The sequence below is a fragment of the Rutilus rutilus genome (genome assembly GCF_951802725.1).
Source record: "Rutilus rutilus genome assembly, chromosome: 22".
Classification (NCBI taxonomy): domain Eukaryota; kingdom Metazoa; phylum Chordata; class Actinopteri; order Cypriniformes; family Leuciscidae; genus Rutilus; species Rutilus rutilus.
The window spans coordinates 29,385,641-29,405,587 of record NC_140227.1 but is presented as its reverse complement, the minus strand read 5'-3'; the positions used below and the strand labels follow the sequence as shown (position 1 = coordinate 29,405,587).

The following is a 19,947-nucleotide window of genomic DNA, read 5'->3' as shown; positions in this document are numbered from 1 at the left end:
TGGAGTATCCCTTTAAAATAAAGTGTAACCCCAAACATAAGTACATGTATATTAATTAGTATTACTCAGTACTTATTTGAGTAAGTAAAATGTAACTGCATGTAACCAAATGGTTTTATGGTTTTAGTTTAGCTATAATAACTCTGTTGCTAACCAGTGTTGTTATTGAGAACTGCAACTATTTAAAAAAGGTTTGTGTTAACTGAAGTACAGCTGAAATAAAATAGATGAGCGATTCAATGGCTTGTGAAAGAACAAAACCACAGCTCCTTACAAAATGATCAAATATCGAATGTCGTTTACCACTGGCAAGAGAGTCGGGTCCTGGTCCAATACACCAGTGTTTGAAACGGCTCTTTTCCAAACGGCTGATGATGATGCATCGCAACGAGTCGCTCTTGCCGTCTGAAAACAATGCATTGCAATTTGGCACTTAGTCCTCCAGACTGCAGAAAAATGGCTTGTGTGCGAGGAGAAGAATTGATTTCCCTTGCATTTTTAATGAAATCATTGCATCAACCTGTGTCCAACAAGACACAGTGAGACTTGGGACATTGTTTATGGATCTCACGATGCACAAGCTTTCTGTGTTATTACACGATAGCTGCTATTACACAGTCGCCCGCATCATTGCTGGAGTCCAAGCAAAGAGTGTAATTGTGTAAGTATCCCTCGGGACAAGTGTCCTGTCAAACCTATAGACTCAGTGCATCTCTACAAGAATAGATGCTGTCATACCAATATAACTACAGTAGGTGTGGGTGGGATGAGGTTTCAGTTGGGATACAAGCTTTAAAATGAGACAAAAGTCTGAAAGAATGCTGTCACACTGTCTTAGAGAAACCCCACCATCGTTTTAATGAAATGTTCACTTTCTCACACACTTGATACGTGAGAGGATGTCACTGCAATGCTTCCGCTTCAGGGAAGTCATTACACTTCGTGGCTGTGTCTCAAAACCTAGCGTGCAACCTATCTAGGTAGCATCTTGGGCATCATATGCTGGTTTATATCACACCTACAGTAGATATGATGGGGCGTCATAAAGTGTTAAAAAACAACTTTAATACTCAAAAGATCAGTATAGATGGGCGACTCAATGGGTTTCGAGATGCAGTCACTTGTGTATCTGATTATCTAAGTTGGTCTTTCTCACTGTCCTTTCCATTCAATCAGTTTTTTTGATCACATGACAGATGCAAACTCATAATGAGTTGTTCATCCTATCCAATATGCTGACATTTTTATACGCCACAACTGTTATTGCTAACCATTATATTGAGATATTGAATTATTTTTAGAATTCACTGTAAATCACGGCGTAAAAGGGGCTTTATTTTATATATTTTCCATTTTCGTTTAAAAAAAAAATTAAATTGTGTTTTGAGTTTTTATTCATTTTCAGGTTTAGTTTGTCATTTTAGTACATCGTTAAACTAAAGGAAAATAAGTAATAATGCTGCCTTAAGCAACTAGCTTAGTGTGTATATACTTACTATATTTCAGTTAATGTTTATTTAAAGGAAAAATATAGTTTTATAGTATAGTTTTAGATGTTTTTGTTAATTGAAATAAACATTAAAATAAGAAATTGTACATATAATACAATTTAAGTTATTTATATATATATATATATATACATATACAGTGCAATGCATAAGTGAATACACCCATGCTAAAGTTGACTAAAAAGAGGAATAAAAAATCATATTTTGGAAATTGAACTTAATGCCTTAATTTAAAAAATTAGGAAAAATCCAACCTTTAAGGACACCAATTTTCTTTGTGAATGAATAATGTATCGTAAATAAATAAATGTTCTTCCTTAAAATACATGGTGCATAAGTGAGTACACCCCTATGTTAAATTCCCATAGAGGCAGGCAGATTTTTATTTTTAAGTTTTTTTTTTTATTTATTTTTTTAGGATACTATGCATCCTGATAAAGTTCCCTTGGCCTTTGGAATTAAAATAGCCCCACATCATCACATAGCCTTCACCATACCTAGAGATTGGCATGGGGTACTTTCCATAAGATCATCTCTCAATGCAAATCAAACTAGCTTTTAGGCTAACTGAAATAAAACCATGCCAATCTCTAGGTATGGTGAAGGCTATGTGATGATGTGGGGCTATTTTAATTCCAAAGGCCAAGGGAACTTTATCAGGATGCATAGTATCCTAAAAATTTTTTTTTTAAAATACTTAAAAATAAAAATCTGCCTGCCTCTATGGGAATTTAACACAGGGGTGTACTCACTTATGCACCATGTATTTTAAGGAAGAACATTTATTTATTTACGATACATTATTCATTCACAAAGAAAATTGGTGTCCTTAAAGGTTGGATTTTTCCTAATTTTTTAAATTAAGGCATTAAGTTCAATTTCCAAAATATGATTTTTTATTCCTCTTTTTAGTCAACTTTAGCATGGGTGTATTCACTTATGCATAGCACTGTATATATATATATATAATATATATTATTTCAGTCAATGTTTTTTAAGTAACAAAAATGTTTTTTATAGTTTTAGTTTAACTCTAATAACCCGACTGCTAACCAGTGTTTTTTATTAATAACTAAAACTAATGAAATAACTTTTGTTACCTGAAGCTGATATAAAAGAAAATATTAGATTTGAAATATTTTAAACAAATTGAAAATTAAAAAATGTGTCCCTGGCAACTAACTAGAATACAATATGTTTAAGTTGAAGTACTAAATTTACAAATAAATAAATAAAATAGGAATATTTAAAAAACTAAAATAAAAACACCACCTTACTAAAAACAAACGAAATCTGTAAATACTTCAAAATATGAATACATTTTCTAACAGTATATAAATGATAGTAAAATAACCCTGTTTCTAATGCATTTGTCACCCAGTTTTCTGATGTTCAAGGTCTGATCAGAGTTGTTTGCTCTCCTGTGTTTACAGAGATTCACCTGCATGTGTCTGTGCAAGTCTGAGACGTTTATGTAGCGTTTGCCCTGTGGTGCTTTCCAAAGATCTGCAACTAGAGCTACAAAAGCTTCTAGGGTTTCAGCATACGGTTTCAAATGCAGATTTCCTGCAGCGAAGGGAGACCTCTGGTGTTGAAATGTAGACTTCAAGAGCTGCAAGCAACTCCAAAGAAGGTTCGTTTTCTCCTTCAGCTTTTTACATGTTCGGTCATGAAAGCGTATTTCGCAGCTGTTCGCCAAGTTGCGAGGAACATCAGAGTTTGATGAATGTGCTCATGACAAATCACCAGTGCCTTCAAGCACATCTGTACCCATAAATATTTTATTGCACATTTCGATTTTGTTATGTTAACTCTAAATGCCACTGCTCATATGTCACTATTGTTCTGTGAAGCACAGCACCCCTCGGGGCCCTATTCCTTTTTTAGGGAACCGTAAACTGGTTTGGGTTTAAAAATAACACAACTATCTCATATGAAACCAGCTGGCGCTCTCAAAATGAACCGTTTCTTTATTTTGCACAGAAAATGCTCCTCCAAACACATCTGTTTCTGCAACCTTTATTTGCATTTGTCTGTGGTACGCGTGCACAGGCGATCCATCAAATGCGTTTGCTTGGACATTGACAGGTCAGGCAATCTCCTTTCGCAGTTTTCAGCTTCACAAACCTCATCTATCAGAGTTCACACTTTTACACGCCGTCACTTACAGATTGACCGAATGAGATAAAAGTTTGAAGGTGTTCACCACCAAGGTCTCCAAGTTAAAGATAAGGAGAATATTCCCGCTGACGACTGTGGGAAAAACGCAAACCAGAGCCATGCATACCAACCCTGTGAGCGTTTCTCGCCTCAAGCAGGGACTTTCCCTTTCGGGAAGCCAACAGCGTTTTCCTCGAAACCTGTTAAAAGCACATCGCTCTGTTTTGACCGCCAATGACGTGACCTCTGGCAGAAGATCGGTTTTAGACTGCGTAAACGTTGATGGCTTTTGTTTCTGGCTATAATTGTCTGCCAAACCGGTTTGGTGAGCACACAGGACATCATTCCCAGGACAGGACCATAGTTGCTCCCTGCAAACACACCCGGTCCTGTGAACGCCACAGCTGTTGGGTGTTTTTTCTGAGTCAACCAGATTAAGTGACATATGCATTTGCCTGAGGACACCATAGTCCTTTTTCTCGTCCATCTGTGTGTTTCTATACGAGTCAGACGGACTTCGGGACCTGAGCCGACCCAAGCTCCCCGTCAAACTCAACAGCGCCACCATTGCAGGAAGAACCCAGGATAACTCATCCATGTCGGGAATGCACGTAACAAGGCATCCGCCTCTTCTCAAACAGGCTTCCACCGAGAACCGTTCCAGCGTCCAGTCACGACTGCAGTAGATTCCACTCACAATCCATGCTAGGAGACATCCAAAACAGCCAACAGTCCTAGAAAGACAATCAGATTCACTTGAATTAGGCCCCCAGCGTCCCGTGGTTCTCCTGTCTTGAGTACGCAGCAGATTTACCAGCAACTCCACCGCGATCAGAGGCGGCGTCAGCAACAGCACGACCCCATAGGCCTGGCAGAGAAACAGCAGGAATCGAAGGGCGACGACATCTGAAGACACGTTAAACGGCATCAACCAGAACTCCATGAGCCGGACGTAGAGCAGAAACACTGGAGGGACAGAAAACAGGCGTCAAACCGATGAGTTAAAGGAAAACGAGGAGAAAGTGTGTGTGTGTGGTTCTGCTTACGGGTGACGGCGAGGTCTGTGAATAACAGCAGGCAGCAGCAGCAAAGACTGACTGCAGTGATGGTGTGTGTGACTACAGACGGACACAACAGCACACTGCTCATCAGTTTACACACACACACACGGAGCGCAGCATTCAGAACACCCTCCATCTGCACAGAACAGACCAGTCAGGTGATGATGCACAAGAAAGTCAAATTACGCAGGCCCAAGATACATTAAAGTCAACATGAAATCAAATTGGTTTTCTTAATACACGGAACTGGTCTTATTGTGGAGGATTCATAATGGCATCTGATCTTATTTCCCCCACAAAAATGTTTGAAATGTCTAACTTTGTTCAACTTCTATAATGTCTTCTATAACCTGTGTGTGTACTTGTACAACTATCTTTGTGTGAGGCATGTTTTATACTTTTATTTTCATACACACACACATATACGTACATACATGAAAATAACAGTATAAAAAAAAAAACATGCATATCTAAAAAATGTAATCAAATCAAGAGCATTTGGTCATAATGCCATAATTCCAGGGCCAGTCCGAGCTGATTCCTCACTCACCAGAAAGCAGAGATGAAGTAATGCAGCAAAGCCTGTGAGATCTGAGGTTCTTCACGTGATGCAGCGCTGAAACCACAGATCCCAGTGAAGCTCTAGCCAAAAAGCTGGAGGAACATTAGCCAAGGCACTTAGGAGACACTGAACACAGCAGCACTCACTCATTCTTTGAGAGTTTTTCAGTGTGTGTGTGTGTGTGCATTTCTCTTCACCCTCCCCCCGGTGGGACGTGTCTAAACAGTCAAGCTCTCACCTGGACTCAAAAGCACGTGTCTGTGCAGTGGGAGTGTCAGTGCTAGACTAGATCTCACAGAAACCAGTCCATCTGCTTCCTCCTCAAGCACAAGTGTTCAGATGTGTGTGTGATGCAGATCTCGTGACACTGACAGCACACATCATTGTGTTTTCTTTGAAACACTGACGGCGTGGCGGACACTAAAGAGCTCCTGCAATAACATTGAAGGGTGTTTTAGGCACCACACGGTTTCGCCCGTCAACACCACACTACAGTTTTGCCGAAGAAGACAATTCAGTTTAGATAAAAAAAATAAAAAAAAATAAAAAAGAGTTCAGAAAGGGAAGGTGAGGACAGTGGAGGGGCGAAGAGGAAGGCAGAGTCTGAAGAGCAGCGGAAATGTAGCATAGGCCACAAACATATAGGACAGAGTGGGAAAAAGTGGGCACTTTTTTCTCTCCGTATCAGTGCTTGAAGTGGGGGAAAAAAGGTGCCGGTACTCTCTTGCATTGGCTAATCATGACATTTGAGATTTCTACAGTGAAAAACTAAACTTGGAGATATTGCTGGTACAAGAACAATTTATTGTTATTTATTAACAACATACATGTATTTAAACAAGTCTCTGTGTGTGTGTGTGTGTGTGTGTGTGTGTGCTTGTGTACAAACGGAACTCCTCCAAGTCTGCAAGTCCAAAAATACATTTTATGGTGAGTTTACTACATTTTATTTTATTAAATACATTTATGGTGAGATTTATTATATTTTCATGTCAATCTGTGTTCATTTTGACCAAGAACCATGCGCTGTCACTTTAATTCAGCGCGTGCAGCACAGCAGAAATAGACTCGGAGCGGAAACGATTGCTGCATCCGCGTGCATTGTGAAAGCTTTAACCTGTTAACATGGGTGCGGAAAAAAAATAGGCACTGCAAACGGAGTATATGTGAAACGGGCGTGACTGACGCTTTTTCTGTCAGTGGTAGAGTACCGGCTACATGCGAGAAGTTGCGGTATGCAAGAAAAAGTGCAATGTAGAAGTGCCGGTACTGCGTACCGTACGGAGTACCGCCCCACTTCGACAACTGCTCCGTATCATAGTTTAATTATGCTCTAGTTCAGAATGTGCACTCTGGCAAAAAAAAAAAAGTTAAAGGTGCAATGTGTGATATTTCTGAGGATCTATTGACAGAAATGCAATATAAGATCCATAACTATGTTTTCAGTGGTGTATAAAGACCTTACTTAATGAACCGTTATGTTTTTATTACCTTAGAATGAGTCATTTATATCTACATAACCGCGGGCAGCGATATTTTTTTCCCAGGATGGTAGGGGAAGACTCATGAATATTTAATTGGGGAAGTCATCCCTGATTGGTCTGATCACCTACCCCTAACCCCACCCCTAAACCTACCCGCCACTGGGGGTCTGATGACCTACCCCCTAACCCCGCCCCTAAACCTACCCGTTGCTGGGGTTAAGACCAATCAGGGATGACTTCCCTAATGAATATTCATGAGTCTTCCCCTACCATCCTGGGAAAAAATATATCTCCAGCGGCCAGCATCTCGAAGCGGCACTTCCGGCGGCATCTCCAGCGGCCAGGACTTTCTCTGGCAGATGCCAGTGCGGCGGCATCTCCCGTAATCACCATTTTTTATTTTATTAACTGCATTTTAACAGTTAACACTTAACAGAGTATAGCTACTAATAAGTTGTTAATAAAGTTTTGAGTTTGTAATTCTCCATTACATCAGAGAAAGCTGCAATTGTTCTGAGTAGTATGGCTATGTGTATCCAGCAAGAAGTGTCAATATATCTTTCATGTTTCAGAAAATGCTGTTTATTAAATATTAATTTGAAATGTTATTAAATATGAATATAAACGGTTATTCAGTTAATACAGAATGAGTTCAGTTAATACAGAAATGAGTTTCTGATGTGCTGCACAATTCTGATATTAAATCAAATAAGCTGTACAAAGCTGAAATTGCGGCATCTCCAACAGCCATATATTGTTATAATTGTAATAGTTACAAATAAATCTTTAATAGTTTTAATTGTATTTGTTATTCCTCAAATTAAATCGTCTTTACAAACATAGTAATGAGCCAGATTCAACTAATCAATTACTATTATTATTAATAATATTATAAATATATACAATATTAGTACTAGTAGACACATATTTATTAAAAACATGTTGTTCAGTAGTACTGTAGGCCTACTACTGAACAACATGTTTTTAATAAATATGTGTCTTTTCATATTTTAATTAATAATGAATATGCTATTAATAGTTTTCCTTGGCGTATTAAATCTGCCACATACATACATTTCATGTTGGCCTATTATGAATAATAAGAATACATGCAACCTCTGATTTTTTGTAATTTTTTTTTATCATGTTAAAATCATAACATGATTGTTTTTTCTCTGTTCCCTTTGTATGTAAATATCAACACTGATTGTTGGAAATTGTAACTAGGCTACATAGTTATCAGATCCGTTTGTCAGAAGATAACAAGCGGAACCACTTTTATTGGCAAGTGATATCCTAACATTTTATGTGTGTTTTGTGGATTCAGTTAATTTACAAGTGATTAGTAAATGATTAACTAATTATTTACAAAACATCACTATGCGTTCATAAATGATAAATAAGTGATATGTTAAGTATTGTATGTTTTGTAGATTCAGTTATAAGTAATTTACAATTGATTAGTAAATGATTAACTAATCATTTACAAAACATGAATATGCGTTTCATAACTGTTTAATAAATTGTTTTGTTTTTTGTACCAATCAGTTTCAAGCTTTATGCTCTAAAGGTTAAACTATACATCACTTGTAAATGTGTTACACATCATTCGTAGATTACCACTTCAAGAATCAATCATATTGATTCAGCACATCAGAAACTCATTTCTGTATTAACTGAATAACCGTTTATATTCTAGCTACATAATGTTATTTTGTTAAAATGCAGTTTATAAAATAAAAAATAGGCAAAATATATGATCCAAATATATGTCCAGCGGCATGTGCTGCCAGAGAATCTCCAGGCCGCTGGAGATGCCGCCGGAAGCATGGATATCATATAATAAAGGCTAGATGTCTCGTGCGCGCTGCTGGCCTATGGAGGTCGACGTCCGCACACGGCGGCCATCTTACTACAGGGTGCTCGCTCACTCATAACATGGTGCATGTACTTTTAAATAACCATAACTTGCTAAATTTTCTACAGATTTTCAAACGGTTTGGTTTGTTATAAACGTCAGAGATGTAGTTATGACACTGCATACATATGAATAATTATAACAATGGACTTCCATATGAAAGAATTATAGCCACGTTAATAACGTTTGTAAGAAACCAAACCGTTTGTAAATCCGTCAAGATTTCAGCGAGATAAGAGGATAAGAGATAAGTGCTGATCACTCACTTTAATTCACAGCTTCCCTGTGGCAAGATGGCCGCCGGTGATGCCGGAAGTGACTCCACCTTAAGACATCTAGCCTTTATATGGATATCTATGGCCGGAAGTGCCGTTTCGAGTTGCCAGTGCCGCATTTTGCGCTTGCTCTCTCTCTCGCGGTATGTTCTGCAATGTGTACTTCCGAGGGTTTAAGTCATCGGTTCACTTCTTGATTGCCGTTTTGACAGTGTTCACTTGGACATTTTAGTCATATTGGCTAATTCTCCTTAATTATTGCCCTGTTTTGATCTGTTTTCCTGGAATTTTTTTTTATTTTTTATTTTATTTTATCATCGTTATTTTGTTTTAAAGAAATACAAATTGTGCTTATCAACCTTGAATGACATATAATGAAATTATATCACATTATTTTGGCCGTAAAATTTTGTATGTTTTTTTCTTATAGTGGTGGTTTTGGTGAGCTTTTGGACTGGAAATCACCGTCCCAATCTGGCAACACTAGCTGCGTTTACATGGACACTTATAATCGGATTGACGGCTCAATCGGACTAAAAAACCTTCATGTAAACACCTTAATTGATCCGATTGAGCTCGATCCGAATGAAATTTCGATCGGATTGAAAGGGGTGGTTTATCCCTTTTGTAATCCGATCGAGAGAACATGTAAACACTTGATCGGATTGAAAACCGAAACTGAAAGGACTGCGCATGTGCGATGACGTTAAATAGCGTAATGACGTATGACGCGAGCTGTTCTTCCTGTTGAATAAAGTGTCATATTAATAAGTTTCCCTTCATTCTAAAATTCTCATTTCACTCGCGCGTCTGTGAAGTGAAGCAGGACAACGTCCCACCAGTGCTTGTTTTGGATTCTCATCCACAGACGTCTGGTTTTGGCCGCGGGGAGGGGTATTTTTACTGCGTGATCAATAAGCAGCACGGCAAAGCAGTTAATATGCTCTAAATTATGACCAGAGACGAATTAATATAACATCTGCTGTTTAAAACAAATAAAGATCCAATAGAGGAGAATATTTATGCGCGGAAAAAGTGGGAAACTCTGTATATTTGTGCAGTGTGCGCATGTCAAAACATCAGATCCGATTTGAAACTTGTGACATATAAACGCGCGCATCAACCCGATTACTTTATTGATCATTCATGTAAACACCTTGTTCGGATTCATCAATCGGATTGATTTCATTCCGATTGTGTCCATGTAAACGCAGCTACTGTTTGAGTGTCCCTTGAATGAGGAGGAACTGGCAGAACTTGACTCTCTTATGGTGCTTTTCCACTGCATGGTACGGCTCGGTTCGGCTCGGTACAGTTCGACTCGGCGCGGAACGGTTCGGCTCGCTTCGCTTTTCCACTGCGTGGTACGACTCGACTTGGTACGGCACGGTTCGGTTCGCTTTAGCTCGGTTACTTTTCCACTGCAGTTAGTACCGCTTCAAAGTGGGTGGGACTGATCGTTATAGTTGCCGTCTTTACTGCAAAGACATCATCATATTAAATGCGAATTTTTCATTCCGTGTTACCCCATCCGCTCCTCGGCAACCAACGAGAGGAAAGTACGCACCTCGTCCACTGACCACGATTTAGCCATTTCTTTTTTTGAAGTTTATACTCTTTTAAAACAAGTAAAACAAGTACTTTTAAAACAAGTGCTACAGCGTTGGCTGTTGTCTACTGGCTATTTAAATCTAGCGGGTTTAGTGTCTCGTGTCGTAAATACAATGACGCTGGTAGTGATATTTCTGTCTGACCAATCAGTAATCTGCAGTGTTTTCACGTCACATTTTAGTATCGGTACAGTACGCTTGGAACCTCAACAGAGGTGGTACCATTTAAAGCGAGCCATGCAGTGGAAATGCGCCATAAGTCAGCAGTACCGAACCGAGCCGTACCATACCATGCAGTGGAAAAGCACCAAAGCGTGCTGTACCGAACCGAGCCGTACCGTACCATGCAGTGGAAAAGCGCCATTATACACCAGACTGATCCCAACACTCCACTCACAGACCTTTATGTAGTCTGCCGTGAGTATGTGGCTGGCAGATGCGACCACTAGTAATTTTAGTGGAATCCTTGGCTTTAATGTAACAGTTTTCATTTCAGTTTGGACTCGCATATTTTTTCACAAGTCTGTTAAGAGTATTACTATTACAGTTCTGAACAGTGATGACAATTCTTCTTTAACACTGATTTGACTAAGTTTGATAGAGCAGTATTTCAACATAATATGCTGAACTGGTGCTAATCTTGTATTGTACTTTAAATGAGACAAAATGAAATGTCTATCAATAAAAACTTTCGAAATTTTACTTGCAAATAGTTTATTTCATAAACGCATGTTGGTCAAGTCTTCTGTCAGGAATCAGAACAACACAACCAGGTAAAGTTTGCAATAGTGTTTATTAAGCACTGAGGAACAGTCACGGCAGGTAAGTAGACGAGCAGGTAAGTCTATTAGCGTAGACTTCCGTCGAAAGTCCAGCCACTGACAAACACCATGAAATCCCTGCCATCTACCGGGCGTTCCAGGATGTTTTCAATAAACAGCTGGCCACCAAACTTCCACCACATCGGCCATGGGACTGCGCGATCGACCTGCTGCCTGGGGCGGTACTACCGCGTGGTAAGATATATCCACTGTCCATCCCGGAACAGAAGGCCATGGAGGAGTATATTGAGGAGGCTCTCTGTCAAGACTACATCCAGCCATCTACGTCCCCTGCCGCTTCCAGTTTCTTTTTTGTAGGCAAGAAGGACGGAGGCTTGCGCCCCTGTATCGACTACCGGACCCTCAATAACTCCACGGTTAAATATCGGTATCCCCTTCCTCTGGTTCCAGCCGCCCTGGAGCAACTCCGTGGTGCTCAGATCTTCACAAAATTGGATCTCCGCAGTGCCTACAATTTGGTAAGGATCAGAAAGGGAGATGAGTGGAAGACTGGGTTCATCACCCCTGCAGGCCACTACGAATATAGGGTCATGCCCTTCGGGTTGTCCAACGCTCCTGCAGTATTTCAGGGGTTCATGAACGAGATCTTCAGAGACTTCCTGCACCAATTTGTCATCATCTATAGAGGTGATATTCTCATATACTCTACCAACCTGTCTGAGCACCACCATCATGTCCAGTCTGTCCTTCAACGTCTGCGTGAACACCAGCTGTATCTGAAACTGGAGAAATGTGAGTTTCATCGAAAAACTATCCACTTCCTGGGGTATGTGATCACTCCTCACGGGATCACCATGGACCAGAGGAAGGTGGATGCCGTCACCAACTGGCCACTACCCTCCAACATAAAGGAACTTCAACGTTTCTCGGGCTTCGCGAACTTCTACCGAAGATTCATTCAAGGTTACAGTCAGATCAGTGCACCCATCACCTCTCTTCTGAAGAAAGGGGCCAAGTCTCTGTCCTGGACCACCGAAGCCATCCACGCGTTTGAGAAACTGAAACTCTCTTTTGGCTCCGCTCCTACCCTCGTCCATCCCAACCCTGATCTTCCATTCCTCGTTGAGGTGGACGCATCCTGCACCGGGGTAGGAGCGGTCCTATCACTGCGGCAGGGGAAGCCTCCTCGACTCCATCCATGTGCCTTCTTCTCCAAGAAGATGTCCCCGGCGGAGCAGAATTATGACATCGGCAACCGGGAACTTCTAGCGATCAAACTCGCTCTCGAGGAATGGAGACACTGGCTGGAGGGAGCTAAACACCCTTTTGATGTCACTACCGATCACCGTAACCTGGAATACCTCCGAGATGCCAAAAGACTCAACCCTCGTCAAGCCCGCTGGTCACCTATTTTCACAAGATTCAATTTCAAAGTAACTTATTGTCCTGGAGACAAGAATATCAAAGCCGACTCCCTGTCTCGTCTGTACCAACCCGATACTATCACCTCCACTCCGGAATCCATACTCCCTCCAGCCATAATTGTCAGTCCGATCCAGTGGAGTATAGACGATCACATTACCGATGCCACCCGGACTGAACCTGCTCCGCCGGGAGGTCCTGAGGGACGGACTTACGTTCCCACTCGCCTGCGTCTGTCCCTCATGGACTCAATCCATACATCTCCGGGCTCTGGACACCCAGGCAGCCAACAGACCCTCTCGCTTGTACAACAACGATACTGGTGGCCCAATATGACCCAGGATGTCTCCCGGTACGTGAAGAGCTGCTCAGTCTGTGCCATGGTCAAAGTCCCTCGACGCCTCCCATAAGGTAAACTGGTACCTCTTCCCATACCTACCAGGCCTTGGTCCCATCTGGGAGTAGATTTCATCACAGACCTTCCTCCCTCTGACTCTCACACGTGTGTTCTGGTCGTCGTTGATCGCTTTTCTAAAGCTTGTAAGCTCATTCCTCTGTCAGGTCTACCTACAGCCTTCGAGACTGCTGAAGCTCTATTCACTCAGATATTTCGACATTTCGGAATACGAAGATGTTGTGTCAGACCGGGGGCCACAATTCATCTCCAGGGTATGGAAAGCATTCTTCAACCTTCTGGGAGTCTCAGTCAGCCTAACGTCTAGATATCACCCCCAGTCCAACGGCCAGACTGAGCGGAAAATACAAGAGATCGGGAGATACCTGCGGTCATATTGCCACGATCATCGTGAATACGCCATACTGAACTTGTGATCGATAAGACATCTCTTCATTTACTGCTACAAACTGATAACGGTCAGATAAGTATGATTTAAACCATGCTAATGCAATTCCACTAATGCCAACATCATTTTCGAGTCTATTTAAAAGAATGTTGTGGTCAATAGTATCAAATGCAGCACTAAGATCGAGTAACACTAATAGCGAGATACAACCACGATCGGATGATAGGAGCAAATCATTTGTGACTCTAATGAGAGCTGTCTCAGTACTATGGAACGGTCTAAATCCTGACTGGAAATCCAAACAGATATCATTTCTTTCTAAAAAGGAACATAGTTGTGAGGATACTGCCTTTTCTAGTATCTTTGACAGAAAAGGTAGATTAGAGATCGGCCTGTAATTGACTAATTCTGTAGGATCAAGTTGCGCTTTTTTAACAAGCGGTTTAATCATAGCCAGCTTAAATGTTTTCAGTACATATCCTAGTGACAAAGATGAATTAATGATATTAACGATGTCCAGATTTGTGAGCGGAGGTAGTGCGTCTGGATCTGTAATCCAGTCTTGGGTTGCTAAATCATATGGATCAACGTTGTTTATCGCGGACAGTTCGTCCAAATAACGTTTTTTGGCAGTGGCATTTAGTTTCTCCCGATAGGGTCCCTTCTCTTATTCTTTCAACTTCTCCATTTCTTCCGTTCTTCTTCAATTTTACCTCGTTTTAGCCAAACACACCCACTATTACATGTCCTAGCAATGGGCGGCGAAAAGGTAAACAGAGATCGTGCCTGCAAACATGGCGCCCACATCCCATAATTCAACACTGCGTGACGTACCTTCACATTCCCTATAAATTCTTATGGGGGGTCCCTAATGACTTATGGAGGGTCCGGGACCCCCCCTCATTTCGAACCCTGAGTGTTATAGCAGAATTGTCATCACTGTTCAGAACTGTAATAGTAATACTCTTAACAGACTTGTGAAAAAATATGCGAGTCCAAACTGAAATGAAAAAATGAATTACAATAAAGCCAAGGATTCCACTAAAATTACTAGTGGTTGCATCTGCCAGCCACATACTCACGGCAGACTACATAAAGGTCTGTGAGTGGAGTGTTGGGATCAGTCTGGTGTATAAGAGAGCTAAGTTCTGCCAGTTCCTCCTCATTCAAGGGACACTCAAACAGTGTTGCCAGAGTGGGACGGTGATTTCCAGCCCACTACAAGAAAAAAAACGCCCAAAATATTACTACCAAAATAATGAGATATAATTTCATTACATGTCATTCAAGGTTGATAAGCACAATTTGTATTTCCTTAAAACAAAATAACGATGATAAAATAAAATGAAAAATATTTTTTTTTTTCAAGAAAACAGATCAAAACAGGGCAATAATTAAGGAGAATTAACCAATATGACTAAAATGTCCATGGACAGGAGTCGTCCCATATTTGATTTCAATTCAAGTCATTCAACTGTGCTCTACTTTCAGAGTTATATTTACCATCGATATCTCCCACCACATGTACGTTTATAGAGTTGCTCACTATCTCACTCTTTACTGTAGATGAAGCAACCACAACACACTCCATAGTTTCAATGTTATGTGTACAAATAAAAGCCTTACATGTTTGTGTTTGATTTGTTCATTAAATAAATTCATTTTCCCATTAAAGTGTGACAAATTTCCATTAGGCTTGGAAATCCGTCCATATCTAGTACGATATGGTAACGTTTGAGCAGTTGGCTCAGCTGAAATGTTTTCTTCAGCATGCAGTGCACCTTTAGACACATTGTTGTTGTCTGGCTCAGATGGGAGTTGTGACAATAAGTCCTCCAGGTCAGCTTCTGTGCTGTGTGGGAGTGGTTCTTTTACAGGAAGTAGATGTCGGCGATTCCTCCTGTACTCTTTACCGTTTGACTCCACAACATAAGATCTGGGCTCGGTGAGAGTGCTCCTAAACAACTCCAATCTTGTCGTGTCCCTTTGTTGTTTGCATCCGTACCACTTGGGATTCATGCAGTGGAGAGAGTGGTTTGCTCCTTTTATCAAAGTACACTTTTTGCATTTGTCTCTTTTTGGAGATTTGAGCTTTGACTTTCACAGTGTCCTTTAATCTTGGTTTAAGCATCTGCTTGCTGATGGGCATGTTGGTACGTGTTACCCTGGACATCAATCTCTGTGCCGGTGAACCCAGTATCTCATCTCGAGGAATGTTGCGGATGTTTAACAAATTCAGATACAAGTCTGTCCCATCCCTCTTGGTGGTTTCGAGCAGGCGCTTTGCACTACGAATGGCTCTTTCTGCAAGACCGTTCGCCTGGGGATACTCAGGACTGCTAGTGACGTGACGGAAGTCCCATACGTTTGCAAAGTCTCTGAAGATCTGGCTCGTAAACTGGGTGCCATTGTCAGTGATTAGCTTTTGGGGAATACCGTGCACAGAAAAGTTGTTCTTCAGTTTGTTGATGACGTTTTGCGACAACAAGGTTCGAAGTGGGTTTATTTCAAACCAATTGGAGTAGGAATCTACCAGCACTAGGTACTGTTGGCTGTTCCAGTCAAATATGTCAGCGGCAACAATGGACCAGTTCTGGGATCTCATGGAGGTGCAACGGCTCTTTTTGTTGATGAGGTTTTAAAGCGTTGCATATCCAGCCATGCTTGATGGTGTTATACAGACTTTGCAAAGAGCTATCTTTTTCCGTGTGCTCTCTGAGCTCTTGCAGTCGGTTGACCGAAATCAGTTGGACAGTCATCACCTCGAACTCATCCTCATCTTTGAGATCCTCCATTGTTACTGTCCTGGGAGCACGTGACAGTGTGTCTGCCAGGTAGAGCTGCTTTCCTCTTTTGTAAGTGAGAGTCAGATTGAACTTGTGGAGCTTCAGTATCATTCGCTGAAGTCGTGCTAGAGTAGTGTGGAGGGGTTTGTTCAGAATTGTGACAAGGGGTTGATGGTCTGTTTCCACCAAGACCGGTTTTCCGTAGATGTAGTCATAAAACTTCTGACAGGCGAAGTACACTGCCAGTAGCTCCTTTTCAATTTGAGCATACCTCCTTTCTGTTTCTGTTAGAGTGCGTGAGGCATAACTGATAGGTTCACTATTCTGAAGGCATGCTGCACCCAATCCATACTGAGAAGCATCGCATGTGATGGTAACGGGCTTGCTTACGTCAAAGTACTTCAGCACTGGTTGGCATGTGATGCATTTTTTTAGCATTTCAAATGATTCTTGCTGTTGATGTGACCAGCACCAAACTATATCCCTGTGCAACAGCTGTCGAAGTGGTGCTGACAGTTCACTGACATTTGGGATGAATTTACCCAAATAGTTAGCCATGCCCATGAAGCGCTGCAAGGAACCTTTGTCATCTGGTGGTGGCATCTCTGTAATGGCCTGTATCTTGGCTGGATCTGGTTTTTATCCATGTTCTGTGAAGAGATGGCCCACATAACTGACTTCTTTGAGCCTGAACTTGCATTTTTGTGGGTTTAGATTCAGTTTGACTTGTCGTGCTCTGCTTAGAACCTTTCTCAAGTTCTCATCATGTTCCTTCTCTCCTTTTCCTCCAACGATGATGTTATCTACGATTATGGCACATGGGAAAGATCTGCTCCATTGCTCGTTGGAACACCTCTGATGCTGAATTTATGCCAAAAGGCATGCGCAAAAAACGATATATGCCGAAAGGCGTTGCAAAAGTGGTGCGTATGGAAGATTCATGGTCTAGCTTGATTTGCCAGAATGAACTCTTAGCATCGAGCACTGAGAAGATATTGGCATTGGACATTTGTGCTGCTACCTCTTCTACCGTCTGCATTGGGGGCGCATAAGGGCTTCGTTTAAATCCTCGTTGATCTTCATCGGGTACGTTACGGGAAGGGTGCCCAGCTCATCTTCAAACAGTTCAGCATATTCTGTGAATATTTCTTGTGGCAAGCTCACATTTTTATTGAAATCAATTCTTCTTTGAGGGATATCAAGTTCATTTTTAAACAATCTGGCAGGCCCAGTAATGATTTTACATTTTTATCAACCACATGAAATTCCAACAGGTGTGATTTCCGTTTGCTGGTCAGACACTGGAGCATCACGGTTCCCTTTGTTTCGATCACTGTGCCTCCATAAGCCACTAATGTTGCTTTTGACTTCTCATTTATTTTTTCTTCTTTATTCACAGCTCTGTACGTATCAATTGAGATGACATTGCACTTTGCTTCCGTATCAATATTAAGCTCAAGTGGCTTGCCATTTACTGTTAGGCTGCAGTGAATTTCTTGTTTGTTAATCGCGCTGTGGTGATTAACTGCATCAATTTCACTGGCCCCAAGACACAGCCCATCGATATGAAATGATTCTTCACTGCTGTCTGTGTTTGCGTCAGTGATCTGATAGACGGATTTGAAATTTTCTTTTGATGCAGATCTGCACTGGGACTTGAAATGATTAAACTTTTTACATCGATGACATTGTTGTCCGATAGCTTTGCATTGATCACGCTTTGCTGGATGATTTCCACCACAATTTTTACAATTAACAATGTTCTTTGTCCCGCTCGTGTTTTTCTGTTGTGACTCCTGCCGGAGCACGACGACGTTTTTTCCTCTAGTATATATGCCTACTGCATCAACGCTCGTTGGCCTGCTGCGCGGCACAGCCAGCACCTTCGTGTGTTGCTCGGTTAACTCACTGATTTGGCAGATTTTTATCGCTTTTGCGATAGTCAAATCACTTTCTCTGAGCAATACTCTTCTCACGTTATCACTGCCTATGCCACACACCAGTCTATCTCTGATTAATTCGTCTGTGAGAGCACGTTTGCGCTCTCACAACGTGTGAGAGCATGTTTTCGCTTTATTTCTCAGCGTACTCACATAGGATGGTTTCACCTGGATTTTGGTTTCTGATGTTGAATGAATGTCTCTGTGTTACAAATTTCTCTGAAATTATCGCTTCAAACATTCTGGATCCTCCCTTGCCTCCGCTGGCGTAACTATATCTTCCCCATTATCAGCCAGTATCGCTGGAGAACATGAGAATGAACGCTCTCTTTCAATCGCCTCTGGTCCTGCAAGATTGAGGAGTATGTAGGCTTTAGTTTTATCTGGCTTTTCGCTGTGGGCTGCAGCGATGAATATGTCGAATTCCAGTCCGAATTTTCGCCAGTTTTCTGCTATGTTGCCGTCGAAAATCAGTGGGTCTGGTCGGCGAAATCCTTCAGCCATTATGTCCTCTTCTTTTATTGACTGATTTTAACTTCTGACACCATGTAGTTTGTTATAGAGATGGAGGCTTTTATATAGAGATCGCTAAGACATGTGACCAAATGGGCGGCAACCTCTTCAGAACGTAAAGAATTATGGGTATGTTTGGCCAGGCTGGCATAGCAGGCAAGTGTTCTGGCATGAAAATAATGAAAAATTAGCGTGAAAAACAGAATATAATCCTACAAAATGCAGGCATCTTGAACACTGCGTTCTTCCCTCCATGCAATGAAGTTTGGCACCTTATGTTTGTGCCGCGGATTCCCAAAATGCTTTGCGTTCACCACTGGGAATACGTCATGATGACGTCACATTAGCAATCCTTATACTTCAGAACAACACGGTATTTATTAGCCATCATGGAGAGCTCGCAACACTGTAATGCCAGTACATCAAAACCCGCCCTCGTTCCCAGGGGGCACTTCAACACAGGAAAATACCATATATGAACATAGCTTCCTTAAACCTAACTTAAGTATGTTATAACTAACTGGATGGCACATCATCAGTTATCTACAAGCACTCTCCTCGCAAACCCATTGACCAGACTGAGGTTGGTCTGGGAACGCCCCCGGGAACGCCCCGTCACGTGATGTGAATTTAGCCCGTGGGGGAAAACATTGCCTTGGCGCTAATTGAAATACATGGGACAATCATGCCGAAGAGTTGCTGTGTCGTTTTCTGTACCGCCAATAAACAAACAAATTATGAATTGAAGTTCTACATCCTTCCTAATAAACACACAGAACCGGAAGGAGGACAAACTGGCTTTTGAGCTTTCTTTTTTGAGATTACTGTGTGAGTAGATCCTTGTGGGATATAGTAGTGGGTGTTAAACTCGTATTAGGCAGTGGGACAGTTTTGGCTACATCCCTTACGAAAAATAACTATAGTAATCCTATAAGATTTCTATAGTAGTGTATAATACTTAGCCTATGTGATGTTCTGTAATACCTCTATAGTACTTCTATAGTATGTCCCAAAATACTATAGTATTCCTATAGGATTACTATAATATTTTGTCCCAAAATACTACAAGATTCCTATAGCTGTTTTTCATAAGTGATGTCTCATTCACATTAGCGTTTAAGCG

General features: G+C 41.2%; 1 protein-coding gene across 1 annotated transcript; it reads right to left on the bottom strand.

Moving 5' to 3' along the window:
- Positions 1-3,274: 3,274 nt before the first annotated feature.
- On the bottom strand, positions 3,275-5,492 carry LOC311282020 (uncharacterized protein). Its single transcript, XM_084395484.1, has 3 exons — positions 5,280-5,492; positions 4,715-4,865; positions 3,275-4,634 (listed from the first exon to the last, which is right to left on the bottom strand). Exons 2-3 carry the CDS (start codon positions 4,863-4,865, stop codon positions 3,673-3,675), a joined length of 1,113 nt encoding a protein of 370 aa, XP_084251610.1. The 5' UTR covers positions 5,280-5,492; the 3' UTR covers positions 3,275-3,672.
- Between the last annotated feature and the right edge of the window lie 14,455 nt (positions 5,493-19,947).